The sequence below is a fragment of the Bubalus bubalis genome, chromosome 17, assembly GCF_019923935.1.
Source record: "Bubalus bubalis isolate 160015118507 breed Murrah chromosome 17, NDDB_SH_1, whole genome shotgun sequence".
NCBI lineage: Eukaryota > Metazoa > Chordata > Mammalia > Artiodactyla > Bovidae > Bubalus > Bubalus bubalis.
Genome location: NC_059173.1, coordinates 1,283,338 through 1,308,759, shown reverse-complemented (window position 1 = coordinate 1,308,759; position 25,422 = coordinate 1,283,338). Strand labels below are relative to the sequence as shown.

Below are 25,422 nucleotides of genomic sequence, written 5' to 3'. Positions count from 1 at the left end.
TGCTTGGGCGCTGTGATGGTACAGCTGGCTTTGTTTCTTTATAATTTTATACATTCTCAAGATATCCCCAAGAAGATACACTTCTGAAAACACCCAGCAAGCCTCAAGGCGCCCTCCCCCAGCGGAGCAGCGCCTGCCCAGGCCGTGCCCCCCGCCACGCAGGCAGACGGCCGGGCCCCCCACGGGCCCCGGGACACCTCCTCACATCTGTCCTCCCTGCACAGCCAGACCCTGGAAGCAGTGAGCGTCCTGTTCACGGAGACCCAGAAAAGCCCAAGCCGATGTGTTACAACACTTTTAATACATTCAAGAGTATTTAATACAACAAAATTTAGGGTATCATCCAGTCAGCAGAATCCTGTTGTCAAGAGAAAGCCCACGGGTCCTTTTGCAGGAAGCTTGTGCTTGGTGGGAGGAGGCAGGCGGCCCCTGGCACCCTGGCTGCAGGCAGGCTGGGCCCAGCAGCATGTCCGGGACCAGGCCATCCAGACCGCCCCTTAGAGCCGGCAGTCCCAACGGGCCTCCTGCAGCCTCCTCACGGGACCCCGTGTGCACCGAGGGCCTGGCTACATGGGCTGTCATCAGGGGCAGCAGGGCCCCCGGGAGAGCCCTCGCAGCCCCACCAGCCCTGGGCCGAAGCCGGGCCCTCCCCTGGGGACACCGGGGCCCCCACCCCAGGGCCCTGCAGCGGGCGCCACCAGGGACAGCAAGCGGCCTGCAGACCCTGGGAGGTCTCCACCGGTCAGGAAAGCGGTCCCCGCTTAATAGGCTCAATCGCAGCCACAGGCCGGCACGCAGGCGGCCCCGAGCGTGGGGGAGGAGCCGAGCGGAGAGACGTGCAGGGCGGCCCTCCTCCCCAACGGCCACGGGCGGGCCCAGCAGCGCCTGCAGGGCCGACGCAAGGGCAGGCTTGGCAGGGCGGCCGGCAGGCGTCCTCGGGGGCCCCTGGGCTGCGGCCGGGCGCTGCTCACGGCTGACAACGGCGCTTCAGCCAAAGCCTCCCCAGGCGGAGCTGCTGAGCGGGGGCAGCGGCCCGTCCCGCCACGTCTGCCCGCCTGGCGGCCCGTCCGCGCCCTGGTCCAGAGCCTCCCGCCTCATGGAGCCGCAATGTGCGGCACCCGGCTGCCTCCTCGCTCCGAGCCCCGGGGTTGTGGGCCCGTGTCAGTCTGGGTTCTGGACGCGGGTCACCCCAGCGGCTCCGGGGCCCCAGGACGGGCTGAAGCTGGTCACCGGCCCGGACTGCAGAGCTAAGGCACTTTCGTCCACCCGCCGGAGGCAGGCCATGTCCGAGCGCCTCAGGGGCTGAAGTCGCAGTGTCTGGGCCTCGGCTCACTCAGCTTTTCCTCCTGTTTCTCGTGACGCTGGTCCTGGCTTTCACCGCCTCACGTCCGGACGCTGTTTCATCACTATGCTTAGTAAAACGATTTAACTTTGGTACTGAGAGAACAGGCGCTCTTCCCCCCAATATCGCTCATAAGAAAAAAACACTTTTTAACTCAAGAACTGCTTGTGGAGGACTCCTCTGTCAGGACCCTGAAGCTGGCACCGCGTTTCCAGGCCCCTGGAGCTGGAGGGCAGCCGACATGTCTGCGAGCGGGAGCCTGGGGGCAGGGGGCGGGCGGGTCCTGGCAGGCTCCCGACCCGGGTCTCAGGTGGGCGGCTGAGGTGCCCCCTGGAGCCGCGGGCGCAGGAAGCTGCGTGCCCCGGGCCGAGTCCCCACGGGGCGGGCGGCCGGGTGCAGGAAGCTCGCCGGGCACGGAGCGGCAGGCGCTGGCCCCGGTGATGGGCCGCGGGCGCTCAGGTCTCGAAGTATTTGTAGATGGCGGTCACGTAGAGCATCACATTCTGCCAGTCAGGCCGCTCGGTCCGCACCATCTCGTTGATGTCCTGATGGGAAGGACACGCCGTTAAAGCCTGGGCGGCTTGCAGGCTCCGGGCCCCGCTCCGTCTGTCACACGCCAGAGGGCAGGACGCGGCTCCATCCCCGCCGGGTACCTGGGGCGGCTCATCCCCACGCATGTGCACCCCACAGCCCCCAGCCGTGGTCTGGAGGCCCCAGGGCCTGCATGTGCGGGCGATGCTGCCAGGAAGTGGGCGGGGACCTGGGCTGTGAGCCGGCCCCGGGAGGCCCCCACCGGGGAGCTGGGGGTGCAGGGCACAGGCGAGTGTGGGCCAGCCGGACGGGGAGAAGGAGCACGCGTGTGCTCAGTGGAAGAGCCGCAACGGGAAGCTATCAGGGTGAGGGACTGCGCGCTTCTTAGACATCAGCACTTTACACGTGGCGTGAACCTTCCAGATAACGGAACCACTGCATAACCGCAACTTCTGTCTCTACGTTTACAATCGAACAGAAGCCACTCACAGCTACATGCTTCTGTGAGCTCACAAGACGTTTACAGACTCTGTGCAGACACTCTTGCAGGGTAAACACAACTGCAGACACTCGCTCAAAGCCACCAGCTGCTACCAGGCAGGTGGTGGGCACCCTGGGACTGGGGGCAGCCCTGGGGGCTCCTGACCTGGCCCCGGGGGGTCCCTCACTCTGCGAATACCCTAAGCTGTGTGTCTCTGGGTGCGGGGGGGGGCGGGCTTTGTACTTGGATGCAGCGTTTTCTCCCTTGAAGTCAGACTTGCCGACGAGGCAGCAGCCCCCACAGGAACAGTCTGCCCTAAGAAGGGCAGCCCCGCCCCACCCTGACCACACCCCCAGGCGCCCTGCACTCTGGGCCCCCGCCCTCCACTGGGGCACAGGCCGGGCTGCTGGGGTGCGCCTCCGATGGTGACCCTGACCACCCAGCTCAGGGCCCGTCCTCGGGTGCTCAATGTGAGGCAGAGGGTGCACAGCGTGGAGGAGGCGTCTGCACCCTCCCGAGGGAGTCCCCGCAGCTGGCGCAGGGCCCTGCCGGGCAGCCACCCCCTCAGGGTGAGGGCTCACCAGTGTGGACTTGATGCCGACGCTTTCGGCCGCCTGGAAGGCCAGCGTGAAGTTCCTCCGCTGGAAGAGAAGCCGCAGGACAGGTGCGTGAGCGGGCCAGGCAGGGCCACCAGCCCGCCCATACCTGCTGCGCTGACCGCCGCCCCGGGCCCTCCCGCCCCTCTCCTGCCCTCATAGCTGTGCAGTGACCCCCAAACAAGGGTCGGCCTGAGCTGCCTGGACACCCCCAAAGCTAATAAGAAACACTTATAGTTTTCCCCTTGTGGGGGTCTTCAAAGTCATCTGAAGAGCATGAGGGGCCCCGAGGTGGGGCACTGGGGGCAGCAGAAGGCTTCGGCTGCACTGAGCCCATTCTTTTCTGGGGGGTGGTCTTGATCCCTGCCTCCTGTACAATGTCATGAACCTCCATCCATAGTTCTTCAGGTGCTCTATCAGATCGAATCCCTTTCCACAGGACTGGAAAAGGTCAGTTTCCATTCCAATCCCAAAGAAAGGCAATCCCAAATAACCTTCAAACTACTGCACAATTTCACTTATCTCACACGCTAGCAAAGTAATGCTCAAAATTCTCCAAGTCAGGCTTCAGCAGTACATGAACCATGAACTTCCAGATGTTCAAGCTGGATTTAGAAAAGGCAGAGGAACCAGAGATCAAATTGCCAACATCTGCTGGATCTTCAAAAAGGCAAGAGAGTTTCAGAAAAACATCTATTTCTGCTTTATTGACTATGCCAAAGCCTTTGACTGTGTAGATCACAACAAACTGTGAAAATTCTTAAAGAGATGGGAATACCAGACCACCTGACCTACCTCCTGAGAAACCTGTATGCAGGTCAAGAAGAACAGTTAGAACCAGACATGGAACAACAGACTGGTTCCTAATTGGGACAGAAGTACATCAAGGCTATATATTGTCACTCTGCTTATTTAACTTATGTGCAGAGTACATCATGAGAAATGCTGGGCTGGATGAAACACAAGCTGGAATCAAGATTGCCAGGAGAAATATCAATATTCCTGCATACCTCAGATATGCAGATGACACCACCCTTATGGCAGAAAGTGAAGAGGAACTCAAAAGCCTCTTGATGAAAGTGAAAGTGGAGAGTGAAAAAGTTGGCTTAAAGCTCAACATTCAGAAAACGAAGATCATGGCATCTGGTCCCATCACTTCATGGCAAATAGATGGGAAACAGTGGAAACAGTGGCTGACTCTATTTTTCTGGGCTCCAAAATCACTGCAGATGGTGACTGCAGCCATGAAATTAAAAGACGCTTACTTCTTGGAAGAAAAATGATCAACCTAGACAGCATATTAAAAAGCAGAGACATTACTTTGCCAACAAACGTCCGCTAGTCAAGGCTATGGTTTTTCCAGTGGTTAGTATGGATGTGAGAGTTGGACTGTGAAGAAAGCTGAGCGCCGAAGAATTGATGCTTTTGAACTGTGGTGTTGGAGAAGACTCTTGAGAGTCCCTTGGACTGCAAGGAGATCCAACCAGTCCATCCTGAGGGAAATTAGTCCTGAATATTCACTGGAAGGACTGATGCTGAAGCTGAAACTCCAATACTCTGGCCACCTGATGTGAAGAACTGACTCACTGGAAAAGGCCCTGATGCTGGTAAAGATTAAAGGCGGGAGGAGAAGGGGACGACAGAGCATGAGATGGCTGGACGGTATCACTGACTCGATGGGCATGAATGAGTGTGAGTAAACTCCATGAGTTGGTGATGGACAGGGAGGCCTGGCGTGCTGCAGTCCATGAGGTTGTACAGTTGGACATGACTGAGTGAGTGAACTGAACTGCACTGAGCTGGCCCCGGCAGGATGGGGAGGAGCCTGGCCTGGCGTGGGTGGTGCTGCCCAGACCACTCTCCTCGCCAAGCCCTGAGCCTGCGTCGTCAGCCAGGGGGTGAGCCGGCAGCCCACCCCCCGCCCCCCCAGAAGCGCCCCCCTCCTCGACCGCGTGCCGGCACCTTGTCCTGGCTGTTGAGCTCCTGGTAGGGGATGTGCGCGGGGAGGTAGGTGTGCAGGAGGGCGCAGAAGGCCAGCCCATCGTTCCAGCTGCTGCTGAAGTTGGTGATGTCGATGTTCTGCAGAAAAGGAAGAAAGCACGTGAGTGACACCGCCCCCTGGGCTCCTCAGGTCATGGTGGAGGGGGTGGAGGCCCTCAAGTCCCGGCAGGCCGAGCCCCTACTGTGGGCTGGGGGCCTGGGCCAGCTGGTGTCAGGGGCCACGGGAGCAGCAGCTCTGTGTTAGGAAGAGCTGTGTCCAGCTGCCCCGCACCCCACGACTCACAGGACGCCCCACCTCACAGCGAGGGCGTGGACGCCAGTCTGCAGTGGGGACACCCAGAGCCGACGACACGGGCGGCAGGCCCCCGCAGCGCGTGTCCAAGGGTCAGCTTGGCTCCGACAAGTACCCAACTCCATCTCCAGGTTGCACTGTTCCCAACTACAGACGCAACACATCCCTTAGAATATCTTATCACATGACAGAGCAGGTCAGCCAGAAAGTAGCCTTTACCCTTATTGGCAAGAATGCTTTTGAAGCAGAAACTCACGATTACATTTGGAAATTCACACGCTTTATGAGAATGCCGTGAACTAAAGAGAGAGTGCCCCCAGCCTGGCACGTCCTGGGTGCTGTCTCAGGGCCGCCCTCCTAGGGGACGCCCGGGGCACCGCACCCGGCTCCCTGAGCAGTGGTCACAGAGCTTGCCCTGTGTCTGCAGGGAGCTCCAAGGTTGCCCACCAACCCCTGTGCAGACGGTTAGCTCCTGACCCCACACGGGGCCCGGGGCCCGGGGCCCAGGGCGGGGCTCCTGACACAGCCGCAGAGGGGCGGACACCAGCTCTGTTGCCAAAAGGAACCGTTGGGCCCTGACCGCAGGCACCGGGAACTGCCCGCTGGGCGTGATGAGCCGGAGGTCACTCCCCCAGTGGAGGTCACTCCCCCAGTGGCTGCCAATCCAGCCTGGAGGCCTTGTTCGAGGCCTAGACTGTGCTGACGGAAGTAACCAGGTCGAGGCGCCACGGGGGCACAGACCTGCCGAGAGCTCCGGGGCAAGTGCGGTAGCCTGTGGTGGACCTGCCACAGCCAGCGAAGGGCAGAGCCAGCCCCCCACGCTGAGGCCCGGGAGCCCTGTGTCACTGGTCCCCACTGTGACCACGTAACAGTCCTGGCGGGCTGGCCGCCCTCATGGCCTCTGCTCTGCGACGCCCGCAGTCACCACCATGGCCCCTGTGACCTCCCGGGGATCTCAGGACGCAGCCAGTGGGAGAAACCAGGATGGGAAGGAGGCTACCTGTTCACGGCCCCTGGGGGGCAGGGCCCCCACAGCAGGGTCTCCGCACTCCCACACACTGACGCATGCTCCCCACAGAGGCCCAGGTCACAGGACCCCCACAGGACCCCTCCGCCCAGTCCTGGGGGCGCAGCATCCCGACCAGGAGCCAGGACACGGGTGGCCTGTGGGCAGCAGAAAGGGAGCACCTGACGACGTGTCCAGCTCCGCACGGGCGAGGCCACGCCCCGGCCACTCATGCAGGCCTGGAGGAAGTACACCCCACTTCCTGCCCAGCGACCGGCCAGCCTGGCAGAGCCGCCTACGTGCCTGGCCTCAGCGGCGCGGCAGACCCCAGCTCCGCAGGAAGCGGCTGGGCCCGCGGTCAGGCAGCACCCGGTACGAGGCCCGCCAGAGCCTTCAAAGCCCACGGACACACAGGTCCCAGGGCGCCGACCACCAACTTCCGTATCGAAACGACCGAAGCCCAGACCCCCCACTGCAGCCCCTACGAGCCGGAGGCCTGACCAGCAACCCTGGGGAGGCAGCCAGGCCCCGAGACGGGGCGGGAGACCACACCTGTGCTCCGTCTCACCGTCCGCCTCTTCACATTTGGGGCAGAAAAGTCACACTACATGAACTGACATAGTCAGAGCACGGACAGCAGAGAGATGACGCTGTCCCCAAAGCTAAGAAACAGGTGGGACATGCCGGCCCCCGTCTCCGAGGCTCGGGGCTCCTGGGCGTACGGGCCGCGTGGACCTGCCCTGAGTGGACACAGGGAAGGGCCCACCCTAAACCAGGAGCCCAAGGGAGAGGGCGTGGGGCAGCAGACAGGGATCCCCGACGCAGCAGGACTGGGGCACCACCTGCGTGGCCACGCGACCTGCACTGACTTCTTTAAGCCATCTGACGGGGACTCCTCGTCTCAAGAAGCGGTTCGTCCAGGGCAGAGGAGGGCCGCCTGCACAGCCCGGCTCCTCCTCCCGGCGGGTCCTGACCCCCCACCGCAGCTGACCCCCCGCAGCCTGAAGCCGCGCCTTCTGAGGGGAGCCCGCCGCGATGGAGCAGCTCAGCCTGCTCACTACTCTGCCCTCCGAGAGGGAACGGTCCTCTCCTAAGATAGACTCACACGTAATCACAAGCTGTAATTGACTGCAGATCCTGCGGGGCTGTCTCTTCGGGGCTTTCCTGCTGTGAGAGATAAGTCTAAGTCTGGACAAACACGAGAGGCCACTGGACGAGCCGAAGGGAGAGCTCACAAAGCCCCGAGCACAGACTCACACAGGGCGCTCTGCCCACCCCGGGAGCGTCGCGGGGCCCTGCGGGCAGCTGGCCTGCCTGTGCCCGGGCCCCCGCTGCCATCTCAGCTCCCGTAGACTCACCCGTGGCGCCGCCCTGCCTGCGGCCCTCCTGACCTCAGACGCAGCCTGTCCCCCTGCAGCAGGCGGGACCCACCTCTGAGCACTGACGCTGGCGGAGGGGAGGGGGTTCTGAGGGTCAACAAGCTACACGAACCGTGTGTCAGGGACATCGTAACACGTTGTCACTTGTCTGATTTTTAATTAAGGGCCAGAAAATGCACCCCAGATACCTCGCGGCGGCGGCACAGACGGTACGTACTCCGCGTGCAGGAGACACGGGCTTGACTGCTGGGTCGGGAAGACCCCCCAGAGAAGGGCATGGCAACCACTCCAGCACCTGGCAGGCTACATACCGTCCAGGGGGTTGCAGAGAGCTGGACACGCCTCAGCGATGGACACTTTCATGTTTAAGGCAGTAAGGCAAAGGGCCTGAGCGCGGGGTTGGCCTCTGCAGCACACAGCCTCCTCCACCAGCTCAGCCATCACGGTGGGCTCTCCCGCCAACCACACTGCCCGGTGACAGGAGGCAGGACAGAGCCACAGACAAGCCCCTGCCCAGAGGCCTCCAGGCCTCAGCCCGGGCCAGGGGCAGCGTTTGGGGATGTTAGAGCCTGGGTGTGGATGGGGCAGAGGCAGGGCCCAAAGAGGGAGAGCCGGCAAGAGGCGGTTTCTGTGGCTCCCCAGTGACCCCTGAGTGACAAGTGACCCCTGCTGTGACGGTCAGCAGAGGCCCCGCTGGCCCCGGAGGAGCAGCCCGTGGTGCTGCGTGCACGTCTGCCCGGGCCCTTGGCCAGGCTCTGCTCCGGGTCAGGGGAGGGAGGGAGGCCTGCTCGTCATGCTGTCCACGTCGGGACTCGTGCATGAAGCGGAGGCGGGAAGGAGACGCGGGGCGGGCGCTGGCCCGAGGATGAACAGCCTCCTGCGCCCTGTGAGGGCAGGGCAGCCAGGCCCCAGGCCCCTCACCGAGCCTCAGCACGGCCGGCCAGGCCTCTCCAGGTGCCCCCGGCCTGCCCTCCCCCAGGGAGCCAGCCGCCAGTCGGGCACAGCTCTCCAAGGTCAGGGAGCCGGCCGTCAGTCAGGCACAGCTCTCCACGGTCAGGAAGCCGGCCGTCAGTTGGGCACAGCTCTCCACGGTCAGGGAGCCGGCCGTCAGTCGGGCACAGCTCTCCACGGTCAGGGAGCCGGCCGTCAGTCGGGCACAGCTCTCCACGGTCAGGGAGCCGGCCGTCAGTCGGGCACAGCTCTCCACGGTCAGGGAGCCGGCCGTCAGTTGGGCACAGCTCTCCACGGTCTGGAGCCCCAGCGTGCAGCCCGGAGGCAGGCCCACTGACCTGAAGACCAGAGTGGCTGCAGGCAGGAGTGGCGGGACGCCACAGCACGAGGGCGTCGGCCGCCGGACCCCACCCGGGACGCCGCCCGCCAGGGAGCCAGGCCAGGGTCGAGTGTGGGACAGAAGGCCACCAAGGAGCCCGTCTGGGAAGAGGGCTCCCCGGGCCAGGCGGCTGGAGTGGCTCCATCTGGCGACCATGCTCCACGCCGGCCCCACCCCCCCGCCTGGACGGACAGATGGACTCAAACCCACAGCTCAGGGGCTTCTGCCCAACACCTGAGCCAGGGGCAGATCTGGCCAATTCACCCCCGGACAGTGTTGCAGGGCTAGCCTCCCCAAGCCCAAACACAGACGCTCCACCAGACACACTGTCCAGTTCCTTCCAGACAGACACTGAAAGGAAAAAAGGCGACCTGCGGACCTTGTTTGGATCTTAATTCAAGCAAATCAACCGTAAGGCTGACCCGGATTCAGCTGGGAACTCTGAACTCTGTCCAGATGTGTGAGCGCGTGCGTGGGTGTGCGCGCGCGTTTAGTCGCTCAGTCGTGTCCAGCTCTTGCAGCCCACCAGGCTCCTCTGTGTATGGGATTCTCCAGGCACAAATGCTGGAGTGGGTTGCCGTACCCTTCTCCAGGGGATCTTCCTGACCCAGGGATGGAACCCAGGTCTCCCGCATTGTGGGTGGATTCTTTACACTTGAGCCGCCAGGGATGGTGTTGAAACGAGTGGTGATGTTACATGGAATCCTGGGGGTGGGGGAGTAACCAGGACACCTGGGCCTGGGGTGTGTCTTTTTTACTGTTCCCACTGCTTTAGCGCATCATATCTGAAAATTTCCTTGAAACACAAACCTACAACTCAGCAGCAAACAACCCAATGGAGCAAACACGGAAAGGGGCAGAGGCCCTGGACCGACGTGTCTCCAAGGCTGACGGATGACCAGCAGCACAAGAAGCTAGTGCCGCTGGTAACCAGGGAACTGCAGGCCAGAACTGTCCCACACCACCGCCTCCCCCGCCGGGCTGCACAGCGCCCTGAGAGCTGGAACCCCAGAAGCTGGGGACAGTGAGGAGAAGCCAGAGCCCCGTTCTGGCTGCTGCGGGGCAGGGGGATGACCCCTGGCCACGCACACAGAGCGTCACCACGGGCCCCGGGAAGGCCACCCCCAGACAGCATGGACACGAGTCCCCATGGGAGTGTTCACAGCAGCACGAGAGCCGGAAGAGGAAGCAACACAAACGTCTTCCGAGCGGAACACGGACACGTGAAGGGCACGCCCACAGGATGGGGGAAGGGTACGCGCGGCAAGCTGGATGCGCCTGGAAACACCATGCCTGACCCCGACCCTGGGCCAGGCTCTGCAGAGGCTGCTCCAGGGCTGGCTTAGGAGCACCCTGAAGGGAAGGAGGGAGAATCCAGGGGAAAAGGCCAGAGGATCCAGAGGCTTCAGTACCGAATGGGCTTTACAACGCAAGTTTCAGCTTCTGAACATGAAGGCTGGTGAAAATAAGACATCACTTTACAAAGACAAGTAGTAGGGAATTGAATGGAGTTAAAAAAATCTCACTTTCTCGAGGTAGCCATCACTGATACTTTGATGGGTATTTTTACTGAAAGGAAGTTATACTGTTAAGTATCTTTGAATTAATATACTGTAGTTATTTTCATGGTGATACACAGATTAATGTTATATTTCAAATGGCCCTATAAAATATCACTACCCAGATAATTCCTAATTTCTGTAGCCAACAATCTATTGATGAACTTTTAGGTTAATTTGGAGAAGGCAATGGCACTCACTCCAGTACTATTGCCTGGAAAATCCCATGGATGGAGGAGCCTGATGGGCTGTAGTCCATGGGGTCGCTAAGAGTCGGACACGACTGAGCGACTTCCCTTTCACTTTCACTTTACAAAGACAGAGAATGGACACCTGGGCTCATTCAAACACCTTACGTCTGAGAAACAGTCCTCGCAAGGCGATGGCCCGGGGCTCAGCCACCAGAGAAGAGCAGAGGCTCCGACCACAGCCCTGGGCCCGGCGGGGAGGCCAGCCCGCGCTCAGAACGCCGTGTGAGGAGGAGGGGGCCTGGAAGCACCAGGGTCTTCTCTGTCTGACCAGGCCGCCCTCAGGGCCCCAAGGGAAGCGGCGACGTGGGGACAGAACCGCTCAGCACACACACCTGGTCAGGAGCCCACTTCACGGCCTCCAGCAGCAACCGCTGCTCTTTCCCGTCTGTCGGCGGTTCGTTCTACACACCGACCAAGGGCATCCCGTCCAGAGGGGCGTGGCTCCCGGGACCCTCGGCGGGGTGGGGCGGGGCGGGGCAGCCTGCCGGCCCTGTGCCCTCCTGAGGGGCTCCAGCTCCCCACCCCCCATCCTGGTTTCAGTTTGCACACAGGTTGGTTTCTGAGGTAACAGGGTTCAGGACGCAGCCAGAGAGGCTGAGGGCCGCGAGGAGGAGGTGGGGTGTGCAGAAGTCTGAACGCCAGGCCCACAAGTCTCAGTCATCCGAAGGTGGCCTACCGCCCAGGAAAAGGCACCGCTGTAACAGGCCTGGAAATACAGTTTCAAAACAAATGTTGGAAGTTCCCTGAGGGCAGGGCTCATGCTCCAGACGGCATGACATCTCCCCTGGAGTGAGTGACCTCGCGATGGACACTTCACCGAGAAGGGTCCTGGACGTGTCACGAGGGAGCACGTGGAAAGACACCCAACATCATGGGCTCAGAGGCACCTGCAGAACTGAAGCCAAACCACACATGCAGGACAGGACTGCGGCTGCCCGTGCCCAGCCCCGGCCAGGGAGGACGGGGGCCCCGACCCTCTGACCACCACTTTCGTACGCCTCCAAACACGCCCACACAGACAGTCCAGGGGGCCTCTCCTCACAACAAGCGAGGGCTGGAAACAGCCCCATGTCCACCGACAGCCGAATGGATAACGAACGGGGACACAGCCGTAAACGCCGAGTCTCCGGGAAAGGTGGTGAATTACTGACACCCAACAACACAAACCAATCTCAGAACAGTCATGCCCGATGAGAGAAGCCAGACCCTCCCCAAACTGCACACATGGTTCCATTTGCACAAAACCATGAAGATGCAAGCCCTGCAGTGAGAGCAGGCCAGGGGCAGGCGCTCCTGAGGAGACAGAGACGTCTGTCCACGCGGGGACAGTTCCCCAGGCGTGTACGTGGACCCAGAGTCAGCAAGCTGTAAAACCTAAGCCCGGGCAGCAGCAGCGGTCACTACGCACAGTAACACCGAGCCTCTGAGATACGCCTCCCGCTGTGGTGGGGCTGCTATACTTCAAAAACAAACAAATAAACTTGGAGAAAAAGATCAGATTTGTGGTCACCAGAAGTGGGGTGGGGGGAGGGGAACCGGAGGGCAGAGACCTGCAGTTTGGAGATAAACAGGTCCTGGGGATGTAACTGGAGAAGGCAACAGCACCCCACTCCAGTGCTCTTGCCTGGAGAATCCCAGGGATAGGGGAGCCTGGTGGGCTGCAGTCCATGGGGTTGCGAAGAGTCCGGCCAGACTGAGCGACTTCACTTTCACTTTTCACTTTCTTGCATTGCAGAAGGCAATGGCACCCCGCTTCAGTGCTCTTGCCTGGAGAGTCCCAGGGACGGGGGAGCCTGGTGGGCTGCCGTCTGTGGGGTCACATAGAGGTGGACACGACTGAAGCGACGCAGCAGCAGCAGCAGGGACGTACCACCACCATGTGTCGCACATGAACGTGGAGAGGAGGCCCTCACAGTTCTCATCACGGAACGTCTTTCTGCTCCGCACAAATGTGAGCCAAGGCTCGCTCAGCTTCCTGTGGGCACACTCCACGTGTACGGTCGGACCATCACGCCCCACACCTGACGCTTACCTGCGCCGCGGTCAGCCCACCTCGGCACATCTGCTTAAAGGGCGCGAGGGGAGCGCAGACCACGCTCACAGTCAGACCCAGGCTCCACACGGGCTCTCACAGCTTCCCACCTTTGCAGCTCATCCCCAGTGTCTTGCATTTTGTGACTGAACACAGCGCAGTTAAACTACAGCAGAGCCAGCCCGGCCTGTGGGCTGACCGGGGTGCTGGCTGCACGGGGGCGGGGTCCCCAGTGAGCCCACAGGCACCCTGCGTGCGCGGCAAGAGCCCCTCCCCTCTTCCCTGACCCAGGCTCTGCCCAGGCGCCTCTCACCTGGGGTCCGCGTCGCATGAGTAGTGTCTCCATTTCCTTTAGAGATGGCCTGGACTCCTGAGAAGTGGCCTGGTGGTATTTCTGCCCTGAGTCCCCCTCAGAGCCTTGCTGCCCATCAGCGTGGGCTCCACGTCCCTCCCCTGCACCAGGTCATGAGAGGCAAGGGGCCATTACCCGTCCTCCTCTCAGGATGCCCGCCCTGGGGCTGTGGCCAGCACGCTGTGAGGAAGCCCTGGCCACAGGGAGGTGTCCACCGACAGCCCTGGTCAGGGTCCACCCAGACATGTGTTGGCAGGAGCCTCCGACGGAGCAGAGAACCATGCCTCCTGCGCGCCACCGACGGGCACGCCTGAGCCACGTCAGTACCGGCGAGCCTGTGTTGCCCCCTCTTGGCTGGGTGGCAGCCAGCCTGCCGTGTCCTGCACTGAAGAGCCTGCTGGCGAGAGACCCAGCTCCCCTCCCAACGGCGCGTGGAGGTTAGCCACCCTTCCCACGGCCGTGAAGCACCCCCACACATAACCGGCCTCCACCAACGGGGCGCTCACCCCAAACTTCCCGACGGACCTCAGGCTAAACTCACGCGTGCGATGAAATTAACCTGCCAGACCTCGACTCCTCTGTGGCCTTCACACAGTTAGGCTGGCCTCCTGTGCAAAGTCACTGAAGCACAAAAGGAAAAAGGACTCTCACGATGGAAGAAACTGAGGACTGTGCGAGCTGCTGGAGATGATACATAAAGATTATGTGACCCAGACAGAATTTAATGGTTCTGCTTTTAGCAAAAAAATTACACAGCACTTGAAAACATTGCTTATCTGATTTCTCTCTTATTTCTCAGCATTCCTCATAGAATAAAAAGGCCTGCTTACTGGAAACCTCCTGGAGTCCAGGGCACTGTCTGGCGGGAAGAGCCTGGGGCTGGGCGTCGGGAGACCCCAGGGCAAGCGCAGGGGCCGCAGGCACCTCTGGCTGGCGGAGCGGGAGCCCCTCATCACGATTCCTAGGGCCGTCTCGGGGGTGACCTTCGAGGTGTGGCTTCCGATGAACATGCGCACTCCTGAGACTTCGAGCTGACCGAGCACTGGTAGCCGGGCTGTCGGCCACACCCAGCGGCTGCTCTGTCTTTGCAGAGTTCATGGGAAGAGAGAAGGAAGGCCGAGGGGCGGGACCCTGAGTCCTGGAGTCAACGACCCCATGGACCCCTCCTGCCGGAGGAGCCTCAGCAGGTGCGTCTGAGAGGCTCTGCCTGGCCAGGGGACAGCCACCCCTCCTGAGCACCCTCCCGAGTGCACAGGCCCTGGAGGACATGCCCGGTTAGGAAAGTGGGAACTGCGGCTCAACCGGGGCTGCTGGGGCTGCCCGAGCCGCTCAGCGGTGCAGGAACCCTGAGTGCGCCGTGGGGAGTCTGGCTGGGCAGCGCCACCTGAAGGGAAAGTGGAGTCGCTCAGGTGAGTCCGACTCTGCGACCCCATGGACTGCAGACTACCAGGCTCCTCCGTCCGTGGGATTTTCCAGTCAAGAGTGCTGGAGTGGGGTGCCATTGCCTTCTCCTACCTCACACTAAAACGATGATCAAGCTAATTTATCGAAATGCTAACTAAGCAATTAATATAAAAATTAGAGCCCTGACATTTCTGTAAACACATGTTAGCAGCTGCTGTCAAAGCATGGTGAAACCACGGAGCACCAGAAGTACATCGTGGTTCAGGGAAAACTTGGTCTCCAGCTGCTGTGCTCGGCATGCCGAGGGCCCCTCAACACAGGAGGCAGCCCATGCACCCACTGTGGCCGCCGCGCGGAGCCAAGCCCAGGCCGCAGAGCCCGCTGGCACCCGGCGGACGTGTGAGCCCCAGGCCCAGCCGCCACTCCGGACGAAGACGGCGTGTCACCAGGTCAGGACGGTCAGACCAGCAGTTTCCATGGCTTCACTGGCGGGAACTTGTGAGTGTGTGAGTCCACATAAAGAACGGGTGGGACCACAAATCTGGCCACTCGTTTCCCTTTGTTCAAGTATTTTAAACCCTGGGACACGGTGATATTTACAAACAATGAGAGCTTTCTGTATGGGAACTCAGTTTCCATGCAATCTGACAATGTACAATAAAAAAGTTCAGACTTCCAACCTCGATTTGATTCAGATCAAACCCTTATCTGCTGCCTGCACCTTTTGGATTTTCACCTCTGGGAAGCCATTCCTGTGACATAAGCCTCCAGATATAGCAGAGGAAACTGAAGCAACGCTGAGCCTCGCTCAGGAGCCTCTTGGACTGCAGGAGCCCCAGCCTTCCCAGCCTCCCGCCCTGAGTCACTGGAGACGATGGTAGGAGGGAGGGGAGAGGATGGCGCAGGGATGCTCGCAGCGCCTCCCAGGGACCCAGGGCCTCCGGAATGAGGGCAGGCGTGGGAAGGGGCGCAGCTCTCCCTCCCTGCCCACCCCCGCCCCTCCCCCATCACACCCCCCCGCCCCCCCCATGGGGTGACCAACAGGCACCACAGGGAACCTGGGCCTCTGGGGCCAGCCTCTCAGGCAGGAAAGCTGCCTTTGCAGCTCCCAGGTGTGGAGTAGAGCCTGGGGGGTGGTCTCTCTGTGCAGAACCAGGGGGGCATGAACAAGGCCAGGGTGGGGGGCACCAGCAGATGCTGGGGGCAGCTCCATGCAGGGCCCGGGGGGGCACAAACAGGGCCTGGGGGCCATGTGGGCTGACGCCAGCTCGCTCCCAGTGAACGCATGCAGCTGCGAAGGGAACTTCCTTTTCCTACTTTGCCTACTGACTGTACCCTGCTTCAAAGGAAGCCAGGAAGGTCTGGCTATTTTTATCTGTCCATTCGTTCTCACTCTGCAGACTCTCCTCAATCCACAGGGACATACAATTCTGGGAGAATCTGCTGCTTCTTAGTGAAAAACAGTTGGGAATAAAAGAAGAACCCAGAAGGAAGCACGCTGGGAGACTTTCCCTGTGGTGGGGCAGGGGCCGACAAAGCCTCTCCTAAAAAGCATCACGGGACTGGACACGCTGGTCAAAAACAACCGCTTCAGGGCTCTGGAGAGCTGACTGATCTCCAGGAAATAAATTAAGGCAATTATTCAGGAAAAGGGACTAAAATGGCAGGGAAGAACAGAAAGCAGGCAGCCACCCCGCCAGAAGTCGCACTCATTACTCTCTTCTCTCAGGCTTTTTAAAACAGCACCACTGTATACAGGAGTCAACTGCAACGCCGCATGGGGATGGGGCCGCACGGCTGGGCTGACAACACAAATCCAACACCCAGGACAAGCGCAGGACAGAGGGGGACGGGGCCGCACGCAGCAAGCCTGCAGTAGTTTACCAAGCTGAGTCAGAAAACCCTCAGGGAAGCGGTGGCAAGGTGCATTCTGTAATCTCTAGAGCAACTGTTACGAAAACAACTTAAAACAGTGATATGGCAATACTTGGTTCTGCGCTACCTGCCTACCAGAAACACTAGAAAGATATACCCCATGCTAAACGCAATCCAAAGAGAGCCGGGGTGGGGGTATCGGCCAGAGGGCACTTCAGAGTAAAGAAGAGTAGCACGGATGAAGGTCATTTCAGGACAGAGGGAAGCTCCTCCATCCTCGACATTTATGTACCAAGTAACCGCTGCAACACACACAAAGCAAACACCCTCAGCCCTGCACGGAGACACGGAGAGCCCACAAGCTCGAGCGGACACCCCCGCTCCTCACTCAGCAGCCGACAGAGCCAGAGGATGTGGATGGCAGGCAACCCACGGCTCTAACTGACCTCCCACAGCAGCAGAACAGCGTTTAAAAACTACACACCATGTCCTGGGCCACAGAACAAGTCTCGAAAAATCTGAGAGCGACTCAGGTTACAGAGAGTGCGTTCTCTGACCACAATGCAATTAAGTTAGAAATCGATAACACAAAGCTCTCTGGAAAATCCTTAAGTGCTTGGAAACGAACTGGCACACATTTGTATTGTATGTATGTTTAAATGACACTTGTCTTTTACACAGAATTGAAGTTCTTAGCAGAGTCTGATCTGAGAATCTGTGAGTCACACACAAGTCCACCCAGAACTTTAGTCACTGACTTGTAGCTCACAAGCTTCCTGAGATAGGACCGCCTTTCTATTTCTTGACTCCTGTTTCAACGCCCAGCACACGACTTGGCGCAGGGCTTAGTGTGTATGTGATAACCTAATTTTATATTGGGAAATATTGCTAGAAGGCAAGGAGAGCACAGCACACATCCCTGTGAAACCATTCGTGTCCATCGATTCTGATTCCGCTCACCTCCACTCAGAAACGCAGCATCTTTCCTTCTTCGGTCCACGCGCTAATGAGCAAATCCTTCAATAAAACTGTATTCTTACTGTTTGAGATTAAGTCATCTCGGGCAGTACTAAAAGCTTCTGCTCATTTATTAAAACCATTCTGTAGTAGATGAAGTGATTTCATCGTCTTTGGATTAACTAATCCATCTCCAGGCCTAGCATTTTATCAGAGAACAATGAGATTTCAAAGGAAAGCTCTTAAATCAACCTTTAGCGGCTCCTTGATTGTATTCAATTAGGTTTTCCAAGAACAAGAAAACAATGGTACAACAGAAGCTGGTAGATATGAAATTTAGAACCGAAGGAAAACATGCTGAGAGGGTGAGCTACCCCGCTCCCTGGTTCCTCTGCTGTGGTCAGCTCACACTGCCAGGCCCTGGAGGGGCAGTCAGAGACCTGGGCCCGCCGACTCCCAGCAGCAGCGCGCACGGGCGATGGCAGAGGGCAGTGGGTCACCTCCTCTCTCCGTGAGCACTAAGGAACTAACTGTGTACTTAAATTGGCTTTAAAACACGACTGTCTACAAGCTGGGGTGCTGATTAGAACAGAAAAAGAAAAGCCTCAATCTGTAGGGCAGTGGTTCAGAAGCACCCCACGGCCTTCAGGGAGTCGTCTGTCCCAATCCCTGGGGGGTGCTCAGGCCCGCGTCTGCAAGCCTGACAAGCCCCTCCGATGGTGATATTCCCGTATTTAAAACTTCAGTGAACAGCTGGTGGCGGGGTGCAATTTAAGGGAGGAGAACGTGTTGGATAAAAGGCCCTCACAAGGCCGTGCAGTGTAATGGACAGTGACTCATATCACAGCGGCGACCACGGCCACTGCAGGCGCCTTCAGGAGGCTGAGCCTCTCAGGAGGCTGAGCGGAAGCGAGCCAGGTGTCGGCCGGGGAGGCTGCCCCCGCTCGCTGGCTGCGCCCACGACGGGCAGCAGGCCCGCTCACAGGGCGGTCGGGACCTGAGGCGCGTGCTGCCGGTCACGTATCAGCCCCGCTCCTGCCGGCTGCGGGACCGCTACTGCCGGGTGTGTCCCACGCGGCGGGCTTCAGGGAGGGGAGGCTCATCAGTACCTGAGGCCAGATGAGGAAAGGGCTCTGGCACGTCCGACATGGCTCTCGACGAATTAGGAGCTCTATCAGATACATCTCTCAGCTTAAAAAGATTATGCATATAAAATTATATCCAATTTTAACTCACAGACCTTGAAAATACAACAGCCAGCATCCTACCTGACTTTTAAACAGCAAAACAGATGTTAGTTTCACAGGAAACGAAAGCCAGACAAAGAGTAAAATAAAGCCGTATGTAGATACCACAGCAGAAGTCCACACGGTAAGCAAGCGGAAGCGCGTCTGCAGCAGACTGTCCAGTGTAGAAAAGAGCTTTTCTTTATGTACAGCGACCCATTTTGCTTTGCATTGTATTTCCTCTTGCATTTTAAGTATGCAGGAAATGAAAAAAATTTTAAATTATTAATGGAGGATTTTAAAGAATTGATTTGCGTTTTTTTTTTTAACCTAAGGCAATGTGCCTTAAAATCACAGAATCAGAGAATTTAAGTGGGAAGGAAGCAAGAGACATTAGTTAACTCATTGATTTAATGTTTAAATGATCTCAATCAACTTGGTTACTTAAATTTTTAAACAACTTGACATATGGCAAAGTTCCATAATCTAGGGGGAAGTACTTTCTAATTATCTCAAATTAGTCAATTTATGTAATGGTCTAGAAAAATTTAAAGCTCATGTTACAAGACGACACAAAGTAACAGAAAAATAATACTTTAAATCTATTAAACATGCAGCAAATGCTAGAATGTGTACGACTTCCTCACTTAAGCCTCCATTTTACAGGAATGGAGTTTAGGAGGAAAAGGGAGGCCCAGAGAGACTAAGTAATTTGCTAAAGGTCACACAGAAACAGGCAGAGCTAACAGCAAACCTTATGGACCCTCAAGTCCAAGGTCTTAATCACTACTCTGTGTGCGACTCTCACAACATGGTCCATGGATCAAGCGCAATGCCTACAGAAATGCAGATTTCAGAGTCTCACTAAGCACCTCTCGAAATAGAAATGTTGAGGGCTGGTCCTCAGGAATCTGCGCTTTCCCCACAGTCTTCACAGGATTTTACAGAAAAACTTGAGAACTGCTATTCTGAACATGAACCTCCAACGTCTCCCATGATATTTGATATACAAGTTCAGCCAGCCACTGAGCTCTGCCGTGTGCAGGGCCTTCTGCTGGGCGCTGGGAGGCACAGACGGGCCCTTATAAGGCGCTCACAGTCTGGACAAGGAGACACACATGCTGGCACGTCAGTACCCTCAGGGTTGGCAGGCAGGGCTCTGTGACACGGGGAACATGAACTGCAGATACAGAGAGCCCCCCCACACATGCCCTGAAATGCAGAAAAGCACGCATTCTGGACTGGGGTCCGGGATGCAAGAGGCAAGGAAGCACGAGCTCCAGCGCCGCTGGGAGGACGCCCCTGAGGGATGACCCCTCGTGGGGCGGGGCGGGCAGAAGCAAGGTCACAGATGCTGCCTTTGAAGCTGCAGGGGCGGATGCCCCCCAGACGGAGGGGGCGCAGTGAGAGGGTGGGGGGTTCAGGGGCGGAGGTGAGGCGGTGGAGGAGCCGACCAGACTACACAGAGGCCAGGTCAACCACCAGAGGCCTTGCTCTCCACACCAAGGATTTGGGGCTTTAACCAAATGGCAGAGGGGAAGCAGCCGACAGAGAAATAACCAGATGGCAATTTCAAACTGTTTCAGCAGCCAAGAAGCTGGACAGGAGGATGAGAAAATCACTTATGTCCACGCAAAGCCTCAGCGTCATATGTAACGCCCACAACAACCGCACACCGTCAGCAGGAGACGGGACGACCACAGGGGGTCACAGGGCGGACCTCAGCGCAGTCACGGGAGCGACCCACGGAGGCTCACACGCTGCGGATGAACCAAGCAAGCACGGCCCTGGATGAGAGCAGCAGTCACAGAGGCCCACGCGCCGTGACCCGTCTGGAACAGGCACGCGACAGAGGCAGCAAGCAGACCCACGGGGCCCACGTCACACGGGGAGTGGCTGCTGGCAGGCTCGAGACCTCCCTTCAGGTTGATGAAAACACTGTAAGACCGGCCGTGGTGAGGGCCGCGCGCCTCTGGGCACACGCCTCTGGGCACACCTGGACATGGGTGCCGTGTCTCATGTGAAGTACAGCTCAATAAAAACGATGTAAAGGAAAAAACCTAAGAGGCCGGGCAGTATGGACTTACGCTCCAGATCTCGGCACTGGTGTTCTCGCGGCTCGGCCACTGTCAGGGTGCAGGACTGACGTCGCTTTCACTCAGCATAATGTTTCCAGGATTCATCCCTGTTGTATCATGGATCTTGCAATCCATCAAAAAAAGGATCTTTCCGTTTACTTAGGTTTCAATTTCCTTCACAATGTTTTGTAGTTTCCAGCAAACAAACCTTGTGCCCCCTTGGTTAAATTTACTTATAAGTATTTTACTGTTTTTAAAAAATTTTTACTTTATCGATGTTGTGTTAATTTCAGGTGTACAGCAAAGTGATTCAATTATACACACAGGTGTATGTGTTCTTTTTCAAATTCTCTTCCATTAGATGAGCACGGTGTATGGAGCGGCGTCTCTGCTACACAGGAAGGTCTCCGTGGCTCCTCCACTGCGAGCACCGCAGCGGGCACTGCTCCAAATGCCTGGCCCCCACCCCCCGCCCCCCTGGGGACCATCAGCTCCCTCTCTGAGTCTGTGAGTCCATTTCTGTTCTGTAGTAAGTTCACTTGTGTTATTTTTTTAGATTCTGCATATAAGCGATACCATATTTGTCTTTTTCTGACTTACTAAGTATGATAATCTCCAGGTCCATCCAAGTTGCTGCAAATGGCATTATTTCATTGGTTTTAATGGCTGAGTAACACTCCGTTGTATACACATGCTACATCTTCTTCACCCACTCATCTGTTGATGGGCATCTAGGTTGCCTCCATGTCTCGGCGATTGTACACAGCGTTGCAGTCAACACTGGGGGATGTGTGTCCTTCTGAACCGTGTTTTCCTCCAGAGGCATGTGGGATCTTAGTTCCCTGGACAGTGATCAAACCTGTGTCCCCTGCAGTGGAAGTGCAGCATCAACCACTGGACCCCTAGGGAAGTCCCCCAGATATATTGTTCTCTATGATGCTACTATAAATGGAAATTCTGAAGTTCATTTTCAGTTTTCATTGCTAGTATAGAGAAACGCAGATAATTTTTATAGGACCTCAAGGTTGTCAAACCAGTCATTCCTAAAAGAAATCAGTCTTCAACATTCACTGGAAGGACTGATGCTGAAGCTGAAACTCCAATACTTTGGCCACCTGATGTGAAGAACTGACTCATTTGAAAAGAACCTGACGCTGGGAAAGATTGAAGGCGGGAGGAGAAGGGGACGAAAGAGGATGAGATGGCTGGATGGCATCACCGACTCAATGGACATGAGTTTGAGTGCGCTCCGGGAGTTGGTGATGGACTGGGAGGCCTGGCGTGCTGCAGTCCATGGGGTCACAGAGAATCGGACACCACTGAGCGACTGCACTGAAATGTATCCCGTAACTGTGGGGTTTGTTCACTAGCTCCACCAGTTTTTCTGTGAATCCTAGTGGTTTGCCAGGTGGCATTCAGGTCCTCTGCACACACACAGTTTTGCCTCTTCCTTTCCAACGCCTTTTCTCCCTTCCTCACACACCGCCACCCCAGGGGGAACGTGCAGCAAAGGTCGAGTAGACGGTGAGGAGCCGTCCTTCCTGCTCATGCTCACCAGTGAGCGAGACGGCAGCGCCGGGATTCCAGACGCCGTGGGCAGCTGGTTTGCTGAGCGTGTCCATCGTGAACGGGTTTTCCCTTTTACTCCGTGGCAGGGTGTGTTGGTTTTCCTTTCCGTACGCTGGACCAGCTTTGCATTCCTGGGACAAGCCGGGCTCGGCCATGGTGCACAAGCCCTGTTATTTGCCGCTGGACTCTGTCAGTACTTCATTAAGGATTTCTGCATAAGAAATATCGGTCTGTGGTTTTCTCTTCTTGTGATGTCTTTTTCTGGCTTTGTTAATCAGGGTAATACTGGCCTCACAGAATGAACGAGGACATGTTCTCCGTTCTATTTTTGGAAGAGTCTGAGAAAGTCGGCTGTTAATTCTTTGTAAATGTTTGGTAAAATTTACCAGGGAAGCCATCTGGCCCTGGGCTTTTCTTTGTTGAAATTGTTTTGATTACTAATTCTGTTCCTTTAGTTGCGATAGGTCTATTCAGAATTTCTTTCTTCTAGAGTCAGTTTTTTATAGCTTGTATATTGCAGGGAATCTAAATCGTCGAGGCTAAGTAATTCGTTTGTGTACTGTTCACAGTATTCCCTTTAATCCTTTTCGTTTCTGTAAGGTCATTTAGTAAAGTCCTTGCTTTTATTCCAGATTCTAGTAATTTCAGCCTCCTCTTTTTCTTTTTTGTCAGTCTAGGCAAAGGTCTGTACATGTGCTGATCTTGTCAAAGAACCAACTGCTGGTGTCAATTATCTCCTCTGCTGATTCTATATCTGTTATTTCTGCTCTGATCTTTATTATTTCCTTCTTCTGACTGCTCTGGGCTGAGTTTGTTCTTCCTTTTCTACTCTCGTCAGGTAGACGATTAGGTCACTGATTCGGGATTTTTCTCCTTTCTAAAGGCCGGTGCTCGCAGCTAGACGTTCCCTGGGAGCTCCTTTCCAGCATCTCCCCCAGTCTCCTTATGTCATGCTGTAAGTATTTCTTCCGCTATTACTTTCTAACTTCATTGCACTGTGATCAGAAAAGATACTTTGTATAGTCTCAACGTTTTACAGTTTATCGACATTTGTTTTATTGCTCAACACACAGCCTATTCTGAATGTTCCATGGGTGCCTGAGAAGAATGTGTATTTTGCTATTGATGGACAGCCTGTGAGAGACGTCGCACGGGTCTGATTAGCAGTTTATGAATACTGTCTATGGTTTGGGTCTCGTGTCCTTGGTTAGGTGTTTCTATCAGGCTGTATCCCAATCATTTACTGCTCTGCTTATTCTGCTGAACGATTGTTTTATAAGTGGACAGTTCAGTGGCATCAAGTACATTCATTCACACTGTTGCACAACCATCGCCAGCATCCATTTCTAGAACTTTCTTCATGCATGACGGCAAGTCTACTCTTTACACAGTGACTGCCCGTGACACAGGCCCCGGCAACCGCCATGCTACTCTCAGTCACCAAGAGTCTATTTCAGGGACTGCATATAAGTGGAATCACCTAAGATTTGTACTTCTGAGTTCAGCATAATGTCTCGGAAGAAACCTCAACGCCCACCGACAGATGCATGGATGAAGACGCAGGGTATAAATACACGATGGAGTACTACTCAGCCACAAAAAAGAGTGAAATGATGCTCTCTGCAGCAACAGGGACGGACACAGAGATTGTCGTACTAAGTGAAGAAAGCCAGAGACACATACATGCCATCACTTACGTGGAATCTACAAAAATGATACGGGTGAACTTACTCACAAAACACAAGCAGACCAGCAGACGTAGAGAACACACTTATGGTTAGCAGAGGACAGTGGTAGAGGGGTAAACCAGGAGCGGGGTTAGCAGACACGAGCTACTGTGCGTAAGCTAGGCGGACAGCAAGGCCTCGCTGTACAGCAAGGGGAGCCACGCGCAGGGCCGAGTAGGGGCCTGCGATGGAGAAGGGTCGCATGGATCACTGGATCACTCTGCTGTCCACCTGAAACTAACACATTACAAACCAGTCATACTTCAATTTCCACAGACAGGCTAATAATACCACAAGAGAGAGAGAGAGGCTGACAGAGGGCCAGGAGCGCAGGCTACAGAAGAGCCCGGCTGAGAGGCGACACGGGCACAGAGCCCGCACAGGGGAAGCGGAAACGCTGAGATACAGCTCAGCGGAACGAAAACTTTAAACATGATAAGCAACATCTTCATTTAAAGAAAGATGTATTTTCACTCTTAGTCCAGTGAGGCCTCCACAGAGCACTCAACCAGGACTTAGATGAGAAATGCTATGGCAGCTGAACAGGAGCAGCGTGGCAGTCCGCTGCTCTGGACGGGAAGGCACTATTTCTCCCAGGACACCCCACTACGTCTGGGGCTCGTGCTGCTCAGCGGGCTGCGCCGGCAGCAGCTCCCCTGGACAGAAGAACACAGTTACCTGATAGCCCTCGGTTTTCTTCTGACACCACTTCAGCAAGGCGTTCCTCTTGGACCCCCCATATTCTCTTGCCAAGGCCGACAGAGGATCCTTCCTTTCTTCCCTGCGAAGTGGAGAGAAGAAACATTTCAACTCGTGTTCCTTATCAGAGCACCCTTCCAAGCCAGAAATCCAACAGAACAAACAGAACACCTCAACAGAACACATGCACCCTCGGAGGCGGACAACAGCCAGAGGCATTTGCACGCATCTGATTCCTCTGTCAACTTTTACAGGCCCCACAGACCCACTGCTGTCGGGGGCTCAGCCGCTGAAGGGAGGCCCTGTCACCACCCACAGGGAAGCCGTGTACAGGGCCAGCGCAACGTGGCCCGGGACACTTGGAGTGCAGCGGCCACGCCGGCAGCGTGCAAGAGCCGCCACGGCTCCTTCCCCTTGGGCCTCAGGCTTCCTTGTTGTTACGTTTCATCTCACGCAACGTCTATGTCCTCAGTCACTTCACCTTCTTTTTAAAGCACTGAGTATAATCACAAAGGATGGGGCTAACCCAGGTGCAGGATCACTGCTGCCTTCAGAGAGCACACAACTGGGGAGGCAGATACGACAAAAGAGCAGCAAGCAGGAACACCGCCCGCAGCGCGTCTCCAAGTCTTTACTGCTCAGCTGCACGCTCCTTACTGACTGCAAACAATTAGCATTTTCCCTTGCATAAAAAATAGAGTTTTCTGTACACTCACTCACTCGGCACCTCCTTGC

At 56.8% G+C, this 25,422-nt stretch overlaps 1 protein-coding gene across 4 annotated transcripts in view; it reads right to left on the bottom strand.

Annotated features, from left to right (window-relative positions):
• Nucleotides 1-282: 282 nt before the first annotated feature.
• SPECC1L (sperm antigen with calponin homology and coiled-coil domains 1 like) overlaps nucleotides 283-25,422 on the bottom strand; it is an 87,152-nt gene continuing 62,012 nt past the window's right edge. For all 4 annotated transcript variants that reach the window (XM_044930629.2, XM_044930628.2, XM_006065616.4 and 1 more), the window contains 4 exons: nucleotides 24,667-24,769; nucleotides 4,913-5,029; nucleotides 2,936-2,995; nucleotides 283-1,887 (listed from right to left, as the gene is read on the bottom strand). In XM_044930629.2, coding sequence (XP_044786564.2) covers nucleotides 1,798-1,887; nucleotides 2,936-2,995; nucleotides 4,913-5,029; nucleotides 24,667-24,769 — 370 coding nt within the window. In that variant the 3' untranslated portion in view covers nucleotides 283-1,797. The remainder of the gene's footprint in view (nucleotides 1,888-2,935; nucleotides 2,996-4,912; nucleotides 5,030-24,666; nucleotides 24,770-25,422) is intronic.